This window comes from Colius striatus, chromosome 7 (assembly GCF_028858725.1).
Source record: "Colius striatus isolate bColStr4 chromosome 7, bColStr4.1.hap1, whole genome shotgun sequence".
Taxonomy (NCBI): domain Eukaryota; kingdom Metazoa; phylum Chordata; class Aves; order Coliiformes; family Coliidae; genus Colius; species Colius striatus.
The window spans coordinates 24,437,997-24,453,319 of NC_084765.1; the positions used below are offsets into that span (position 1 = coordinate 24,437,997).

Consider the following 15,323-nt stretch of genomic DNA (forward strand, 5'->3'; position numbering starts at 1 on the left):
GTGTGATCTATCCTGGCAATGTGCTGCCTGCCAGCAGCACAAACATTTCACAAGCACCCTTTTGGGTTACTTCAGCCTGCTGTGTGCACAGCCTCCTTGGCAACCTCTGCAGCTGAACTTTTCTTACAGGCTGTTGCTGTTGTGGTTGCACAATCCAGGATTATTTAGCAGGTCTCATCAAGACACTCCAGGCAGACAAAAGCATGTCAAAATCAGCCTGGAACTGCCGGATTTTGTGTTATATGACAATAGAAGGAATTGTTACAGTAATGCGCATGTCAGTAATGCAGACTTCATCTATCCTTATCGCAAGTTTTCCTGGCAGATGTCCCAGCCTTCCTGGGCATTGGAGACTTTGGGGTATTACAGCTGATGGCAAGGTCATTCCATAATGTACTTATAAATGTCACCTGACATTGGGTGCAGGCACAGCATAAAATGTATGCACAGTACAAGCCAGTCTCTGCTGTTTGATGAAACTCATCCTATAAACCCATGAGAAGTAATAGTGCTAATGCCCATCATAGAGAAGCAGGGGATTATGGGTGCAGTCCCTCTTTGCACTAGTGACTTGGGCAGATTGAAATGTGTTGATATGAGTCTTAACTGTACAAATGGACTCTAGAGTACCTGTGCTAGGGGGATGAGATTGGCTTTTAGTGAGGGTTGAGGATTTAAACTCAGATGAGTTTTAGAATTAACCATTCTTATGAACCAGGGCATGTAGGTGTGCTTTTTCTACCCCTCTGACAGTACTGTAAGGGAATTAGTGACATTTATACAACAGCTCTGGTGACCTATCTCGGTTATACTGGGAGATAAGTCACCCTTGTGCCTCCGCTCAGTCTTTGGGACAGATTCCCAGTCATGTGTGTGTGCACAGTCTCTAGGACTCACTCTCAGATAACGAAGGACTTGGCACAGAGCACTACCCAAGTGTAGCAGCTGTGGCTACACAGACAGCTTAACCTGCTCTTCACAAGTAAAATGACTGAGCTTACACTGCAGCCAGCTGTAATAATCTGTTGCTTGTGTTAACCTTGAATTCCAGAGTGTCAGTTCCGGTCCTCTGAGAAAAATTAGGTAAGTGCTTATTGAAACCAGCATCCCAGAACTCCACATTGTGCTATGTAGAAGAGGAAAGTGGGACCCCAAGCCCTAATGGTGGCATATTTTAGCCACACTTCAGTCACATGAAATTATAACACTACTCTCATATCAGTCTAATCATCCTTATAAATGGCCCAACTTCATGCTAAAGTCCTCTGCTTTGCTTCAGAGGTTCCTAAGCTTTCTGGCAGAGCTGCACCTAGTTCCCTGACACCTGTGCATTGTCAGTAGGCATAGGAGATACAGTGAAGATCACAAAGAACTAATCAACTGTATGTTTAACAGGGACAAGGAAGAAAGATACATTTTATGCAGCTGTAGTCTAATGTGCTGAGAGAAGTATGTTTGCATGGGGTGGGAATGCTGATGGCATCTAATAGCCACAGAGGCTTTTCTTGCTTCCTGACAGATACAGCACTGTGAATATCAGTCCTTGTGGTATGAAGTTGCTATGAGAAAAATAGCTTCCTGTGTTGATGGACTTAGCATGCAGCCAATGGAGATGTATGGATGCAAAGGTAAGGTCGTTGTAAATGCAGCTGTCCAGAGCTCTAGGTGTGACCATGCAGAGAGCTGCAAGTAAACAGTACAGTGTATCATTCATCTTTTATGTCATCTCTAGCTCAAATGGTGTCCTCAATGTTATTTTGGGTTTTTTTTCTGAAACAGAAGTGAGAAATAAGAAGGCACTGTAACACAGACTATTGCTTTGCCTGAAGGCCACAGAATTGAAATTGGTTTTGCCTTCCTTCACATCTTTTTCCAAGCAGAAAAGCACAATTCTTTCCAAAGTCTCCCTTTACTACACCTGTATACGTATTTATTAATACATTTACTTTCACTGGCTGAGGTTTCAGAGCACTTATTTACTATAGCCTGAACTTTACTCATTTCAGTAGATGACAATGCTCCTTGTTTTCAGTGGGTTCCAGAACAACCCACCTTCCTTCATTGTGCTTTCAGAAAAGCACTACACTGCTTGTGCCTACGTGACTGCTTGGAGTGGTGAGATAGGCTACAAAAAGGTCAGAGACACAGAGAATATGGGAAGTGCTAATTATGCACTCACAGCCACATGAAGGTAGAAATTAAACTCCATTCCTTATATCCCAGATTTCAGGAACAGTGCTCCTTTTTGAGAATGCAATTTCACTCCTATTATTAAGTTTTACTATCTTTTATCCCATCTGTTTTAGTCAAGTTACTTCATCTATTGTGACTGCCTGTAGCATGTTGATTAAACCAACATTTATTGTGAAGTATAACCATTGCTTGCCATACAATGAAATAGTTTGGGCTTATTAACTGAGTAGTTACTTTATCTAAATAGGCACCATTTAAAAAGAGCATTGCAATTTCTAGCAATGAAAGCAACCCTGGAAAAAAGGGTTTGAGGGAGAGTTGTATAGTACTTAGCCATGTGAATTTTACTGTCTGTCAAATAACAATCTGTCCTTTTCCCATGTTTTAGTATTTTGAAATTAGAGACAAGCAGACTATCACTCTCTAAAAGATCTGAGTGTTAATTATCTCCATGACTCATCTACTAGAGAAAGAAAAGGCGTAATGTTTTAAAACATTATCCAAAGCTCAAGCTGTGATGCAGCAGTTTGCAAGGGTGCCCCACTGATTCTGATGATTTCAGACCTTCCCCAATAGCTAAACTTTCTGACCATGAGGGTGAGGATGAACTTTGTCTGTGACCTAGATCTGCAATTCACAAGTGTTTTTCATACAGCTGCAATAATAGTCCAGAAAATGTAATTGGCCTTTTACTTCATTCACTTCTGCAAATGAAAATAAAGCTACTGCAAGAGCAGATCTTTTGCTAAGAAAATATTTTTAAAATGTTTTTATAGCTCTATCAACAATAAAGGAGTCTTGTAGTCTAAAGTCTTTCTCTAAACCTTTTTAATGGAAAAAACTTCATAGAAAATATCCTTTTACTTTTTTAATAACATATAACTATATACATGATTTAAAACTATAACAAAAAGCTGCAGGGACTGGAAAATGTTTTGCTGAATCCATGCAGATGGTACATTTAAAAAGGATTTAACAAATCCATGTACATCAAATGGGACTGCAGTGACAGGGTTGAAAAAAATGGCAACTCTGTGTTATTTACCTGGATGTACTGGGAATAAAGCACAGACATACAAAAAAACCACAAAAAGGATACAAAAGAATACATAGTGTAAATGCTGGTAGCACTGGAAGATTCTCTTTAAGTAAATAGGAGAAAAGAAGTAAAGTCTCCTTTTTCACATTTTATATTGCAGTTTAAAAGAACTATACTCTTATTTGCTGTATTTTGTTTTTCTTCTCTCTGATGTACACTACAATAGAAGTATATGGCATTTGCATTTAACAACTCAGGAATATTTGGGTTCATCTCCATGTCTGTAAATGTACTGTCATTTCTGAATAACATCATGTATACATATTGCTTTAAAAACACATACACAGTTTGACATGAGTTAGAAATACAAAGTATTGTACAAAGCACTGGATACTCTTGTCCTGGTCCAGCAGTATGTTTAAGGACACACACAACTTCAAATCTAAGAGGAGTTCCTCAGAGAGTAAAGGAATAATATGCACAAATGATTTGCTGATCAGGTCTTGAGTTTTCAACAGTTAGTAGTATAGACTCTGCAGCTAGGAAAGCTGTTACCACCTGAGGCCACAACTCTGTCCTTACACCCCAGATAATGTAGCTACACAGTGTAGATGATTTCCTGTACTTTTAAAATAATTATACTTAATTCTAAGTTAAAGCATAAAATGAAACCTCTTTAAAAGAAGTCTGGGGAATTGGTGAGGTCTGCAGCTGGAAAGAAGAAAGAGGTGGTGTTTAGTTTGTTAGTTACAAGTTGGAAGAGATTCTGTAGGCAGCAGGTAATAATGTGACAGGTTTTAAACACCTCACTTCTAAAAGAACTTGTTCATATTTTCCTTGGCCAAAAAAAAGAGAGCAGATATAATTGAAAAGTCAGTATCAGCCAGTAAGCTGACCTAAGGCTCACAAGCATGGTCAGGATGGCAAGCCACCATTTAGTAACAAAATTAGGTCAAGCTTACTTCTTGTCAGGTAGGCTTTTGCTGGATTCTTCCTCCTGCAACAAATAATTCCCAGTGTAATCACAGGCATTTTAATAGCAGACAAATAAATGGAGTCTGTCTGTGCATGTATTTGTTTAAAAAGAAAAAACCATGAAAACAACAACAGTAGCAACAACAACAAAACTAGACAAGCAGTGAAAGCGGAAATATTCTGTGAAGCCTTGGGATCTGCTCCTGTTCTCCTTAACACCCTCCCACTCTGTCTAGCCACGCTCTTTTGGCAGGCAGGTAAAACCTTTCAAGTTCCAATAAGTGAGGAAGAATTATAACAAGACATAAAGCAATTACGAAAATAAGCTTTGAAAGGCAAATCACTGTGGGTCATGAAAGCCAAATCTCACTGATAAGTATTTGGATTTCTTTTTCCATATAGTGGTTTGATTCCCTCCCCAGTTTGTCCTCAATACATGAGCATGCTAGCTGGAAAGGTTTCAATATACCAGTTTTTCACTCGTTACCGTTCAGAGTCTTTTATTTTTTTAGGAGCATCAGTGATACTTCTGTTGTTCGTTGCTAGCATATTGGGTAAAATCTGGCTTGTAAAACCTTGATTAAACTCGGATGTCAGTACAAGGCAGGTCTGTTTGAGAAAAGCAGTAAGACTTACTTTGTTTATTTAAAGAAGAGAGAAACGTGTGTGTGCATACATTTGCATTTATCAGTTTTATAGCTAGAACCGTTATTAAATGATGTCCAATAGCAATTTTATCTCGTTACGATTTGTTTACAAAGACAGAACGATTCTCAGGAGGTTTATACGAAAGCATGCAGAGTTGGTTTGCATTACATACACAGTTATGTGCCCAGGATATATGTTGCAAATTAATTTCTTAAATATATATTGTGTAACACTTTTTATTCCTGAGTGCTGATCTCCATAAGGAACAGAGAGGGTGGCATACTGTGCTCTTCTGCACAATGTGGTCCTTCATTATTTTAGGAGTTCTTCTGAGGGATCTTTATAGTCACAGTTTTAACTTCAGAATATTCTCTCAATCCACATTCACCCCTAAAAGACAAATTGCAGCATCAGCTTACACCGGACATTCTATGTTGAGTAAAAACCTGCAAAGTGATTCCTCGATAAAGTTAAGGTACAACCTAAAATTCTTGGCATAGGTTTCTGTTGTACTACAATTTTGCACAGGTTTTCCTTTCATGCCACCTTTCAGAAACCCTGAAGATGAAGTTTCAGTTTAGGTCAAAAGAAGAGTGGATGGCTCCAGCATTTGATAAAGACACACAGAATGACATTAAACCCAGAAATACTTGCTGTCTGTTAATGGAACTGTTGGGAATGAATTTATGTCCTTTTTCCTTTGCAGACCTTGCAAACATCCAAACACCAAGATCTACAGCACAAGCCAGTGAAATTACTGATTATATTTGCACTCAAGAAAGAGAAGGTCCAAACTGAGTACTATGGACAATGAACTGCACACAACCCAGAGTAAAGATGAACTTGACTTCTAACCCACCCATCCTTTTTCCTCGACAAAATATCCAGCAGCATAAATCAACATTTGCACATAATGTGAAAGAGCATTCAGCTTGCTCAGATTTCCACTAGATTTACATAGAAGACCTTTGTTTGTCCTGGCACAACATCTTACATAAGATACTCCATCCTGCTAAAACCTAGCTGCTTACTAGATCCCAGTCATCTGACACAGGGCTCTGAGGGGTACATGTTCTGCTTTGGATAAATTATGCTTAAGAAATCCGTGTTTCTGAAGGCTGTGTAGATTTTGTTGGAGACAGCTTCAGCATGGCTCATCTCTTTGACAACTCTGCTGATGTTTAGAAGGGATTTTGCATGGCTTCTGGGGAGTTTCTTTATTCAATTCTTGTCCCCACCCCTAAACCACACACAATATTGCTCTTTTTTTCTACTAAAATCTATTTTAAATATAAAATCTATATTAAAATCTAAAAAGAGTTAGCACACACATCATGTTGGCACACTTACTATTTGACACTGTCTTCCCTCTAGATCTCCCTGTGCAGAATCTAATGTCAACTGCACCATAAAGAATATTTCAGGGGAGCTCCTCAGAACCTCTTTCTAACAAGTTTTGCTTTCAGAATGGAGTGAGAGGGCACTGTTCAAAGCAATTTAACCCCTCTCTATGCCCTGGTGTTGCACAGCCTACTTTGAATTTACCTCTACACTGTAAATTTTACACAAAATATAACACTGTGGGAGGAACTCTTGTAATCTTCCTTGGAAACTTAATTAATTTGGGCAGAAATACCAGTATTTACCAGCCCATTTCACTCCACCTGCAGTTTTGAAAACTTTCTGATGTGCCTGTTGCCTTGGTAAGCCTTACATATGATACAGTGGTTAATGTTTAACTGAGACTGATGATTCAGTAGGCATTTTAAGATTTAGCAGAGTCCAAGTACATTCAAGGAAATATATTAGTAAAGATTTTCTGACATGTGAAAGGTTCCCATTGATTTGGACCATCCCACCCCCAGCTTTCAGTAGAAAGTGGGAGATATGTCTCCAAAGAATGACCAAAAACTTCAGCTACTTATCAGACTCAGCTGAGCCACAGGGCTATTCCCTTATCGCTCACTTGAAGCTGTCACCAAGAACTGCATGGAGCCCAAAACCAATCCAGTAACTCCCTGTGGGAAAGTTTCTGCCTCATTCAGTAGGGCTGTAGCTCAGCTCCAGACACTTGTTGGACACATTTCTGCAAGTCAGTAGCTAAAGTAGCCAACAGAGTATCCAGCGCCTTTGTGCATATTGCAACTGCTAGTTGGTTTCTCATCTTGGTCTGGCAAACAGATATATTTATTGCCTGTTTCTTCAGCTTAAGGCTTCAGGATCTTATGTGTTTGTTTTCTGACTGAAAGTTTGGGAGTGGACAACTGTGATGAATTTTAAGGTAAAAGATAAAAAGTTGCTCTTGCTGAACAGGAATATGGATTATTGCAGACATTCAGAGCAGAAGAGTCAATGTGTGTTCAATGAAAGGGCTTGCTTCTACCCATAGCCTAGTACAGGGAAGTAGGGAGCAGTAACATCCTGTTCTATGGCTTCTCTGGGTCTTCTTGGATTTCAGTTTGGTATCAGAATAAGTACAAGGGTGGTGTCTGCAAAAAGGAGGGAGCCCATAGGTCAAGTTTGCATGATGCTGTCCCTTGGTTGTGTAGGTGTGAAGGAAGAGGAATAAACTGCTCTTCAGAAAAAAGAGATATTACATGCTCTCTTCCCTCCCTCAGTCCAAGAGAAAAAAGAAAAATTTATAGTTCCAAGCCATTCTGCTTGCACTTCTTTTTGGGAATGCAACTATGCACTGCTGTACCTCAGAGCTACCTAGACAATAACGTTTCTGAATGGTTCTGAGTCAGAATGGCATCTCCTTCCCTTGAAGCCAGAATCCAGAATTTTGGGGGACTCTTACCTAATGTGAAACAACAACATGTGGCTATCTGGAACGAGTTACCTGATTTTTAGTTACAGGAGTTAAATTTTACACCACTCAGGTAATGATAAGAAGCTTTAAAGAAGTATAAATATTTAAAAAACCCCCTCTTTCAGACTCTAAGAATACAAGAATATTGTAAATAGCCTTATTATAAACAGGAATCAGTTGTATTGTGTGTGTGAGTTCTGGTTCTCTGTTTGATACTTCCCATACATTGTATGCACATACCCTGCTACATTTTGTTGGAGTGTAAAATGAGTATAGCAGATCTCAACTTTTTTCTCCCAATTTGTGAATTTAAATGCAGGAAGAAAACAAGTCTCATATAATACGGTGGTAGCGCAGATAGCACAGGGGCACAATTGTGATCCAGCTGTAACACAACATTAACCTTAGCAATGACACACATATAGATGAACACTTTATCTCTTTCTTTTTTTCTTTAATTGCCCATCTCAACATTATTTATGCTGTAAAATATATCCCTTAAAAACAGGGATCTGAGGAACAGTGGCACTTTAATAAAAAGTATGCAGATATTCATGCAGGGGGGGAAGAGGTGAATTAGAAGGTGATATCTGAACAAATTGATTCTGAAAGGAGTACCATGTTTACTCCAAAGTAGGTTTTCAGGCATCTTTGTGAGACAGAGGTTATTGCCACTCCAAACATTTACTGTTTATGACGAATCTTTCCAAAGCAGTAGATGGGAAGCAAGTGTACAACTTGTAGATTTTTCCATGAGGGCTGGGGTGCTGCCTGGTTTCCCTCTCAAAACTCTGTGATATCAATACCTGAACATTTCACTTGCAGTTACCCTCCCTGAAGTCAATGGGGTCATGCTCAAGTGTCAGGTTACTCATGTGCTCTATCGAGCTTAGTAGTTTTAAAATATTTTCACAATGATAAGAGGTAGATGAGCTGACATATTTATGCCAGTGTGAGATCACCTCATAACTCATGAATGTGGAGAATAGTATGAATGTGTTATTCAAAGTACTCCCTAATGAGGGAAAATATTTCAGACTACATAGAGCTGATTTTATAGGTCAAGTTGTATACTTCAACATATTTAAAGTTTTAAAGAGTTTGACCTTACTTTAGTTTTACTGCCGAGTTTGCTGTTAGCCACAAGCTATTTTGAAAGCTTAGGTGAGACATATCTGGTATACATGCCTCCTGCACAGAAATTAATTGAATCCTTTGTGTGTGTAACCAATCTGGGGCTGATGCAATTGCTAAACTTCCTTGTGATTGTAATGAGAATTAGAAACTGGTAAGACTTTAAATTAGGTACATGGGACAGTATTTGAGCGTGGAGCTCCATTTCAAAATATTAGGCACTTAGTTCTAAATGCAATAAAAAAAGACAAAAAGTTTTGTCATGGAAAGTGATGATTTTTTTTAAAGGGTTGCAAACACATTTATTTAACCTTCTCTAGGCCTGATTTGGTTTAACATTGTATATAAATCTGGAAGAGATAGATAAAATTTTAATAAAATTCAGATGCACTTATGTTAATAAATGGAGAAAAAAGTTAAGAAATGGAAAAAATAGCAAGAGAGACAAAATATATTGCAAAACAACTCTGAAACAAGTACACCAAACCAGTCAACAAGCACACAGGAGTAGCAAAAGGAGAATCTTTCTGCAAAAGTCCTGGTTAATATGTCTAAAAAAACTCTCAGAAAACACAGGTTACAAGTTCACAAAAATACTCAGAAATGTTCAGTTCCTTTCAGAATAAGAAGAGAGTTCCAGGAACTCACTCTGCTATGTGAAAAAAGAAATCAATTTAAAAAAAAAAGGCAAATATTTCAGTCATGTTATATTATGCCCCAATCCTCAGATGGGAACATCTCCTCATCTTAATTTGCATGGAAGGATTCACTAATGTTTATTAAGTTTTATAGCTGAAAACAGTTTAGAAGACAGCAGTGTAATACTTACATCTCTCTCCCATTGCCAGACATCTTGAATCCTCCAAAAGGGCTCTGGGCATTTAAGGCATTGTAGCAATTTATCCTGGAAGAGAAAATGCATTAAATTCAACTGCAACTACTGTCAGAAAACCCTTTGGACCACTCAGGGACAGGCTGAAACTTGTGGAGTGAAGGATACTCTATACCTCTTAGTGATAACAAACTTGTCTCACTTTGAAAAGAAATGAGGGATTTATGCCACCAAAACAACCTTCTGCTCCCTGTTCATAAGGAGAATGGGATTTGGCCTGTGAAGACTGGAGGAGGCACCGAACACTTGGATGCAGCCTCAGTACTGAACTGTTAATTGGCTGACAAACCTCAGTGCTGGTTTATAACAGAGAGCTATGAGGTTTGAATTTGTTCTTTTTCTCCCTGATTTCTCCTGGATCTTTAGTTTACCCAGGCTTAACATACCAAACTGCCAGTGATTAACTCTGGAACTAAAGTCCTAAGGACTAAAGAGGTGTCCTCTCAGTTCCTTAATGTTGTAGAAAGTACATAATTCTTTGTGCCATTAGCAGACACCTCACAGGATTACTCTACTTCACAGAAAGGATCCTTTATACTTTGCTTTGTTTGTTTTCAGTGATGCCATTCAGCAGTGTGGCTGCCATGCTAGTGGGAAGCAAGGTGCTTTCCAGTTTTCAATAGCATTTGCCTGCAGTGAGCCATCACATTGTCTCCTTACAGCTGTTCTATGTCTTGGTTAGTGATTCAACACTAGGATGGTCTAGATAAACATTTTTTCAGACAAAGGGTGCAAAACTGAGGTGCCATAGTGATAGTGAGTCAAACACTTTATCTCCAAGAGCAAGAGTGTGATAACTTCTGCCTTACCAGACTGTTCCAGCCTGCATGGCTGAAGAAACTGTCAGGGCCTTGTTTATGTCATTTGTAAAGACAGCAGCTACCAGCCCAAAATCAGAATTGTTGGCTCTCTCTATAACTTCATCCATGGTTTTAAACCTCAGAATTTCTTGGACAGGCCCAAAAATCTGCAACAAAGATGAATCATTAATTAATAAAGCAGCCCACTCAGAGACGTTTTATTCCTGTTTTATTCTGCTGACTTGTATTTTCTCTCCTGTTGTACTCTTCCCATTTAATAGTGATAATAGCTGTCCATAAAGCTGCATGCATTTCCCAAAGCAGTTGCCTCACTGGAACTCCCCCATTCTTCCCTTATCTCTTCTTTGCAGTCTGAGACTTTACAGCCAATGACAACACTTGAGTTTCTTTACCCAATGGATGCCGTCATTTGCTGTGTGCATGAGGAGGTTCGGAAATGATTTTGCTTTTTCCACAAAATTATCACATAGTGGTAATTTTCACTCTAAAGGTTTTGTCTTGGGAAGTAAACAAAAGGAAAAACCAAAACATGTTTAGAATATTCTGAAATGATGTTGTCCAGTTGTGTGAATACCTCCTCCTTGGCAATCCGCATGTCATCCGTGACGTTGGAAAACACCGTCGGTTCAATGAAGAAACCCTTTCTTCCTAGCCCTTTACCCCCACATTCAAGTTTTGCTCCTTCAGTAATGCCACTTTGAATCAGTTCCAAGATCTTGTTGTATTGTTTTTTATCAATCTGAAAGAGAGAAGAAGCCATTTGATTTCAGATTGTGTACTTGGCAATCAGATTTTTAGGCAAGTCCTGTGCCAGTGGGTAGATTCATGCTTGTATTCACTACTCTTTGAGCCTGAGTTACCAAAGATTCACAAATAGCTGCTGGCTGCAACCAAGGGCTCAGTCTTCTTAAGGATGTGCCTCCTTATGTATGTGGCCCAACTTGCATTCTTGCTAAGCAACCTGTTTCTAAACACAAAGTGGATTGTTATTTTTTGTCCTAGGTTAACTTCCCGAAAATGGTATAAGGCCAGTGGGTAATTAGTGGCAGGAACAGTTTCTAAAGACCTATTTATAATTCAACCTATCTTTTGTTTAGAATTCCTTTGTCTCTAGTGGTCTACAAGCACAATTTGATTGTAGACAATTATTTAAAGTAAGTGCCCACAGACACCTTTGAGAACTTCTCACTGTTTACAGGTTTATCTTAGGGGCTGAAGATCAGAATCTCGCAATAAAAGCTGGGAGGCAAACTTCCTGATATTTAATATGAGCGTTTTTACTTAACAAGAAACACCTCTGAGCTGCACAGATTATCTGCTCCTTTAGAATTTTAACCTTTAAAGCATTTGTCATGTCAGCTACCCTGGGCTATGAGTATGCACTGATTGCTGTCTGCCCTAGTAAAGCTGAAATGCTTCCAGGAACCTCCTGGGCACTGCTCCCTTACCTGTGGGCCTTGTTCTGTAGTTGGGTCAAAAGGACTCCCCACAACTCTTCTCTTTGCACGTTCTACGCTTCTTCTAACAAACTCTTCATAGATTGATTCTTCCACATAAATCCGTGAGCCTGCAGTGCAGCATTGACCTTGGTTGAAGAAGACCCCTTGGTGCGCTTGTTCCACAGCATAGTCCACTACAAAAACAAGACAGCGTATGTTGCTCTGAAACATCATAGACACATCTGATATTGCACCACTGTCATGTCTACTACATAGTACCACGTTCCAAAGACTTCAGAAGTAGAATTTTGGTTCAAAAATTCCAAAACAGTGACCAAATAACATGTGTTGGCTCAAGAATGAAGTCGGTTTGTTTAATTTTGTGTCATAATTCCTGTGAAAATATGGAATTTTTAAATGTCCAAATGTCTAAAGCAGATTTTTTCCCCATTTATTCCACCTTGAACACATCTACACTGGAGGGATATTAGGAGCAATACAACTGTTTCAGGAACACTAGATTTCAGGGGACCACTTAGGACTTGAGGTATCATCTCATTAAAGAGTGCATGGGTAATGGATCCCATATGTCATCTTGTGATAGAAGACACAAAATGTTGCTTAATATCCCACTGCAAAAATGAAATCAAGATAGTGCTTTAGCAGTCTATAGGAGTAGGGTAGGAGTAGGAACAACTTCAACAATGACTTATATGCCACCAACATGTAATTTATCAACTAAAACTCTTAAAGAGGTCCTAGGAAACGGATTGTGCCCCACATTATAGAAGTCTGCCTGACTGGGATCAGTAGAGGAAGGAAAAATTTGTCTGCAATCTCAAGTTTGTGTTTGGTTTAATATTGCAAGTGTGAGAATTACAGCCAATCAAGTACTTGAGAGAATTTTCCTTTGATCCACAAAAGACAGACTATTTTTCTGCAAGAAAAACATCTTCTTGGCCTATACAGGTGAATGGTTAAGGCTTTAAAGGTGTGGCTCAATGATAGAACAATCAACCCTTGATTTCTGCTCTAACTTCCTTGGAGGCACAACTGTCCACTATCCAAGCAGGAGAGTGGATCCAGTCTTAGTTAGACACTTAGAGCTAAATTCTCACATTGGGTGTAACAGCTGACTAGACAAGAATATTGAATTTATCCTTGCACAGTGATGCCCTATAGCACTGTAATACCTCTGTTATCAGCTGTAACACTTTGGAACATTGCATAAAATATAATCTTTTATGGAATAAACAAAGCAACAGTGCTTTACCTTCAGCACATCTTAAACAACTCCATATAGCAGAAATGTCTTACTCTGCCCTCAGTATGGTCTTGAAAAAACACTAATGAAGAGGGTGTTTCCTGGCCATTATTCAAATTTTCCCAGGCAGCTCCATGGAGATGGAAAACACCAGTGGACAGAACTGATTAACTGATGTTTCTTCCTCTATTGTTAACACCACAGAGGGGTTATTGTTTTTCACTGTGAGGGGCTCTTACCATTCTTCTCTGGTTTTTTGGTGCACTAAACTTTCAAAAGCTTTGTCATGCTTTCTGCTAATTTTTGGCACGCAGTGTTCCTCAAACAGAACAAACAGCTCCTTTGGAACCCTGAGCAAATTGGCTGCTGCTCTTAAACAATCAGAGCTTTCAAGTCTGAATCTCAGGTCGAGTGCTGGTAGTTAGAATTATGGGAAGACCAGAGAGCTTCAGTATGATAATACTATGGAACAGACAACCCTGAAGAACTTTGCTGTTCTCTGTGCTCTGTTATTCCCGTGTCCTGTGACTTCTCACCAGGCCCTCAACCTTATTTAGCAGATCCAGTGTTGCAGATAAACTACAGCTCTGTGTGGCAGCTCAGAGCATTGTCAGTCCCCTGTGGAAGGCCATCAGACAGGCCTGCCTCAACATAAATTACTCTACTAGAAATGTTCAGGTCATCTAGTCTGAGTTAGTAAGTTAGGGACATTTGAGATGTGGTGATTTCTGGTGGGAGAAGGAGATGAGTAACTGCCGTAGAAGACTGTAAAATGTGCATCTCGCTTCAGCTGACAGGAGCTTTTTTAGCTTACTAGAGTGACTGTAACCGTAATTTAGACTCCCAGCTTTGTAAAACACGTCTGTGTAGAGAAAATGCAGAAAGTTTTCAAGTTTTTCCTAGTTTTTTAGACATTAGTAAGCTTTGAAAATGAATACAGGATTGTAACCAAATCACTTTTCTATTGGCTTTCTCCTTTCAAATTAAAAGACCAAATCCTTATATATCTCTTGATTTGGGTTACAAAGTTCTCAGAAAACCCATGGTGCACAATGTGCCTGCACTCAGCCTGAAATAATAGCTCAAAGCTAGGTGTGAACTGTCCAATTAATCTTAATGTGGTATTAACTTCAAAACTGTTGACAATTTAGATATTGATATTTTAAACTATTTCTTTGCTGATCCTTTAGGCAGAAATTTCCAGCTTGTGCTTTTATCGTATCCTAAATGACTGTCCTGTATCTTCTCAGGTGCCAAAAATCTCAGCTGTACAACATCATCCAGCTGCCAAAACCTTCAACTCCCTGCTGACAGTGGCAATGAGGATATTTCAATACACAATTCTTCAATTGTGAAAGCTAAAAAAAAAAAGGAATAATCTCCTTTTATAGCTATTATCAAACCAGCTTAATAAAGGAATCCAGCACTGACTAGATCAGCACCTCAAGGGTAAATTAAAGCCCTCCTTTTTTATGACTGCTGTGAAAAAAAAACCAAAACAGGATTTCCATATTTAAAGCACCAAACCACCCTCCTGAAGTTTAGGATGATAAATACGTATGATGCCTGTGGGTAGGACCATTTTTGTGTGCTTGGTTGTAAGTTTTTTTCTGTTTTCTTGTTGCCTGTGAATCTGAGGGTTCAAATGCTATCTCTAAAAAAAACACTGCACACCTTAGGCTGCTTCTGTAAGATTAAAAAGTGCAATTAGCTATTGATCCATTTCATTTTGTATGAAAAATATGCCCTAAAATGAAAAAAACCACCACCAACAACAAAAGACACCACATAAATATGTTTTTAAGAAAAATATGGAAGTGCTGACTTACAATCAGCATCTGCAAAAATAATGTTTGGGCTTTTCCCACCCAGCTCCAGTGTAACTCTCTTCAAATTACTCCTTCCAGCTGCTTCTTGGATCAGTTTCCCAACCTGAAAGGAAATGGAGACACATTTTACAGAGAATGTAGTCATACAGTTTACATTAACAGCCAATGTTGGCTATCACTGGAACAGAGCTTTAAATAATCCAGCAGGTTCTTCAATCCAAACAGATTCTCATCAGCAGTCAGCAGCTTTCCAGGGTTTTTCTTCTAGAAATTGAGG

General features: G+C 39.0%; 1 protein-coding gene across 2 annotated transcripts in view; it reads right to left on the reverse strand.

Annotated features, from left to right (window-relative positions):
- Positions 1 to 3,054: 3,054 nt before the first annotated feature.
- ALDH1A2 (aldehyde dehydrogenase 1 family member A2) overlaps positions 3,055 to 15,323 on the reverse strand; it is a 57,785-nt gene continuing 45,516 nt past the window's right edge. For both annotated transcript variants that reach the window (XM_061999865.1, XM_010207676.2), the window contains exons 8-13: positions 15,047 to 15,149; positions 11,963 to 12,147; positions 11,089 to 11,253; positions 10,503 to 10,660; positions 9,631 to 9,705; positions 3,055 to 5,245 (exon numbers count right to left, since the gene is read on the reverse strand). In XM_061999865.1, the coding sequence (XP_061855849.1) occupies positions 5,173 to 5,245; positions 9,631 to 9,705; positions 10,503 to 10,660; positions 11,089 to 11,253; positions 11,963 to 12,147; positions 15,047 to 15,149 (759 nt within the window). In that variant the 3' untranslated portion in view covers positions 3,055 to 5,172. The remainder of the gene's footprint in view (positions 5,246 to 9,630; positions 9,706 to 10,502; positions 10,661 to 11,088; positions 11,254 to 11,962; positions 12,148 to 15,046; positions 15,150 to 15,323) is intronic.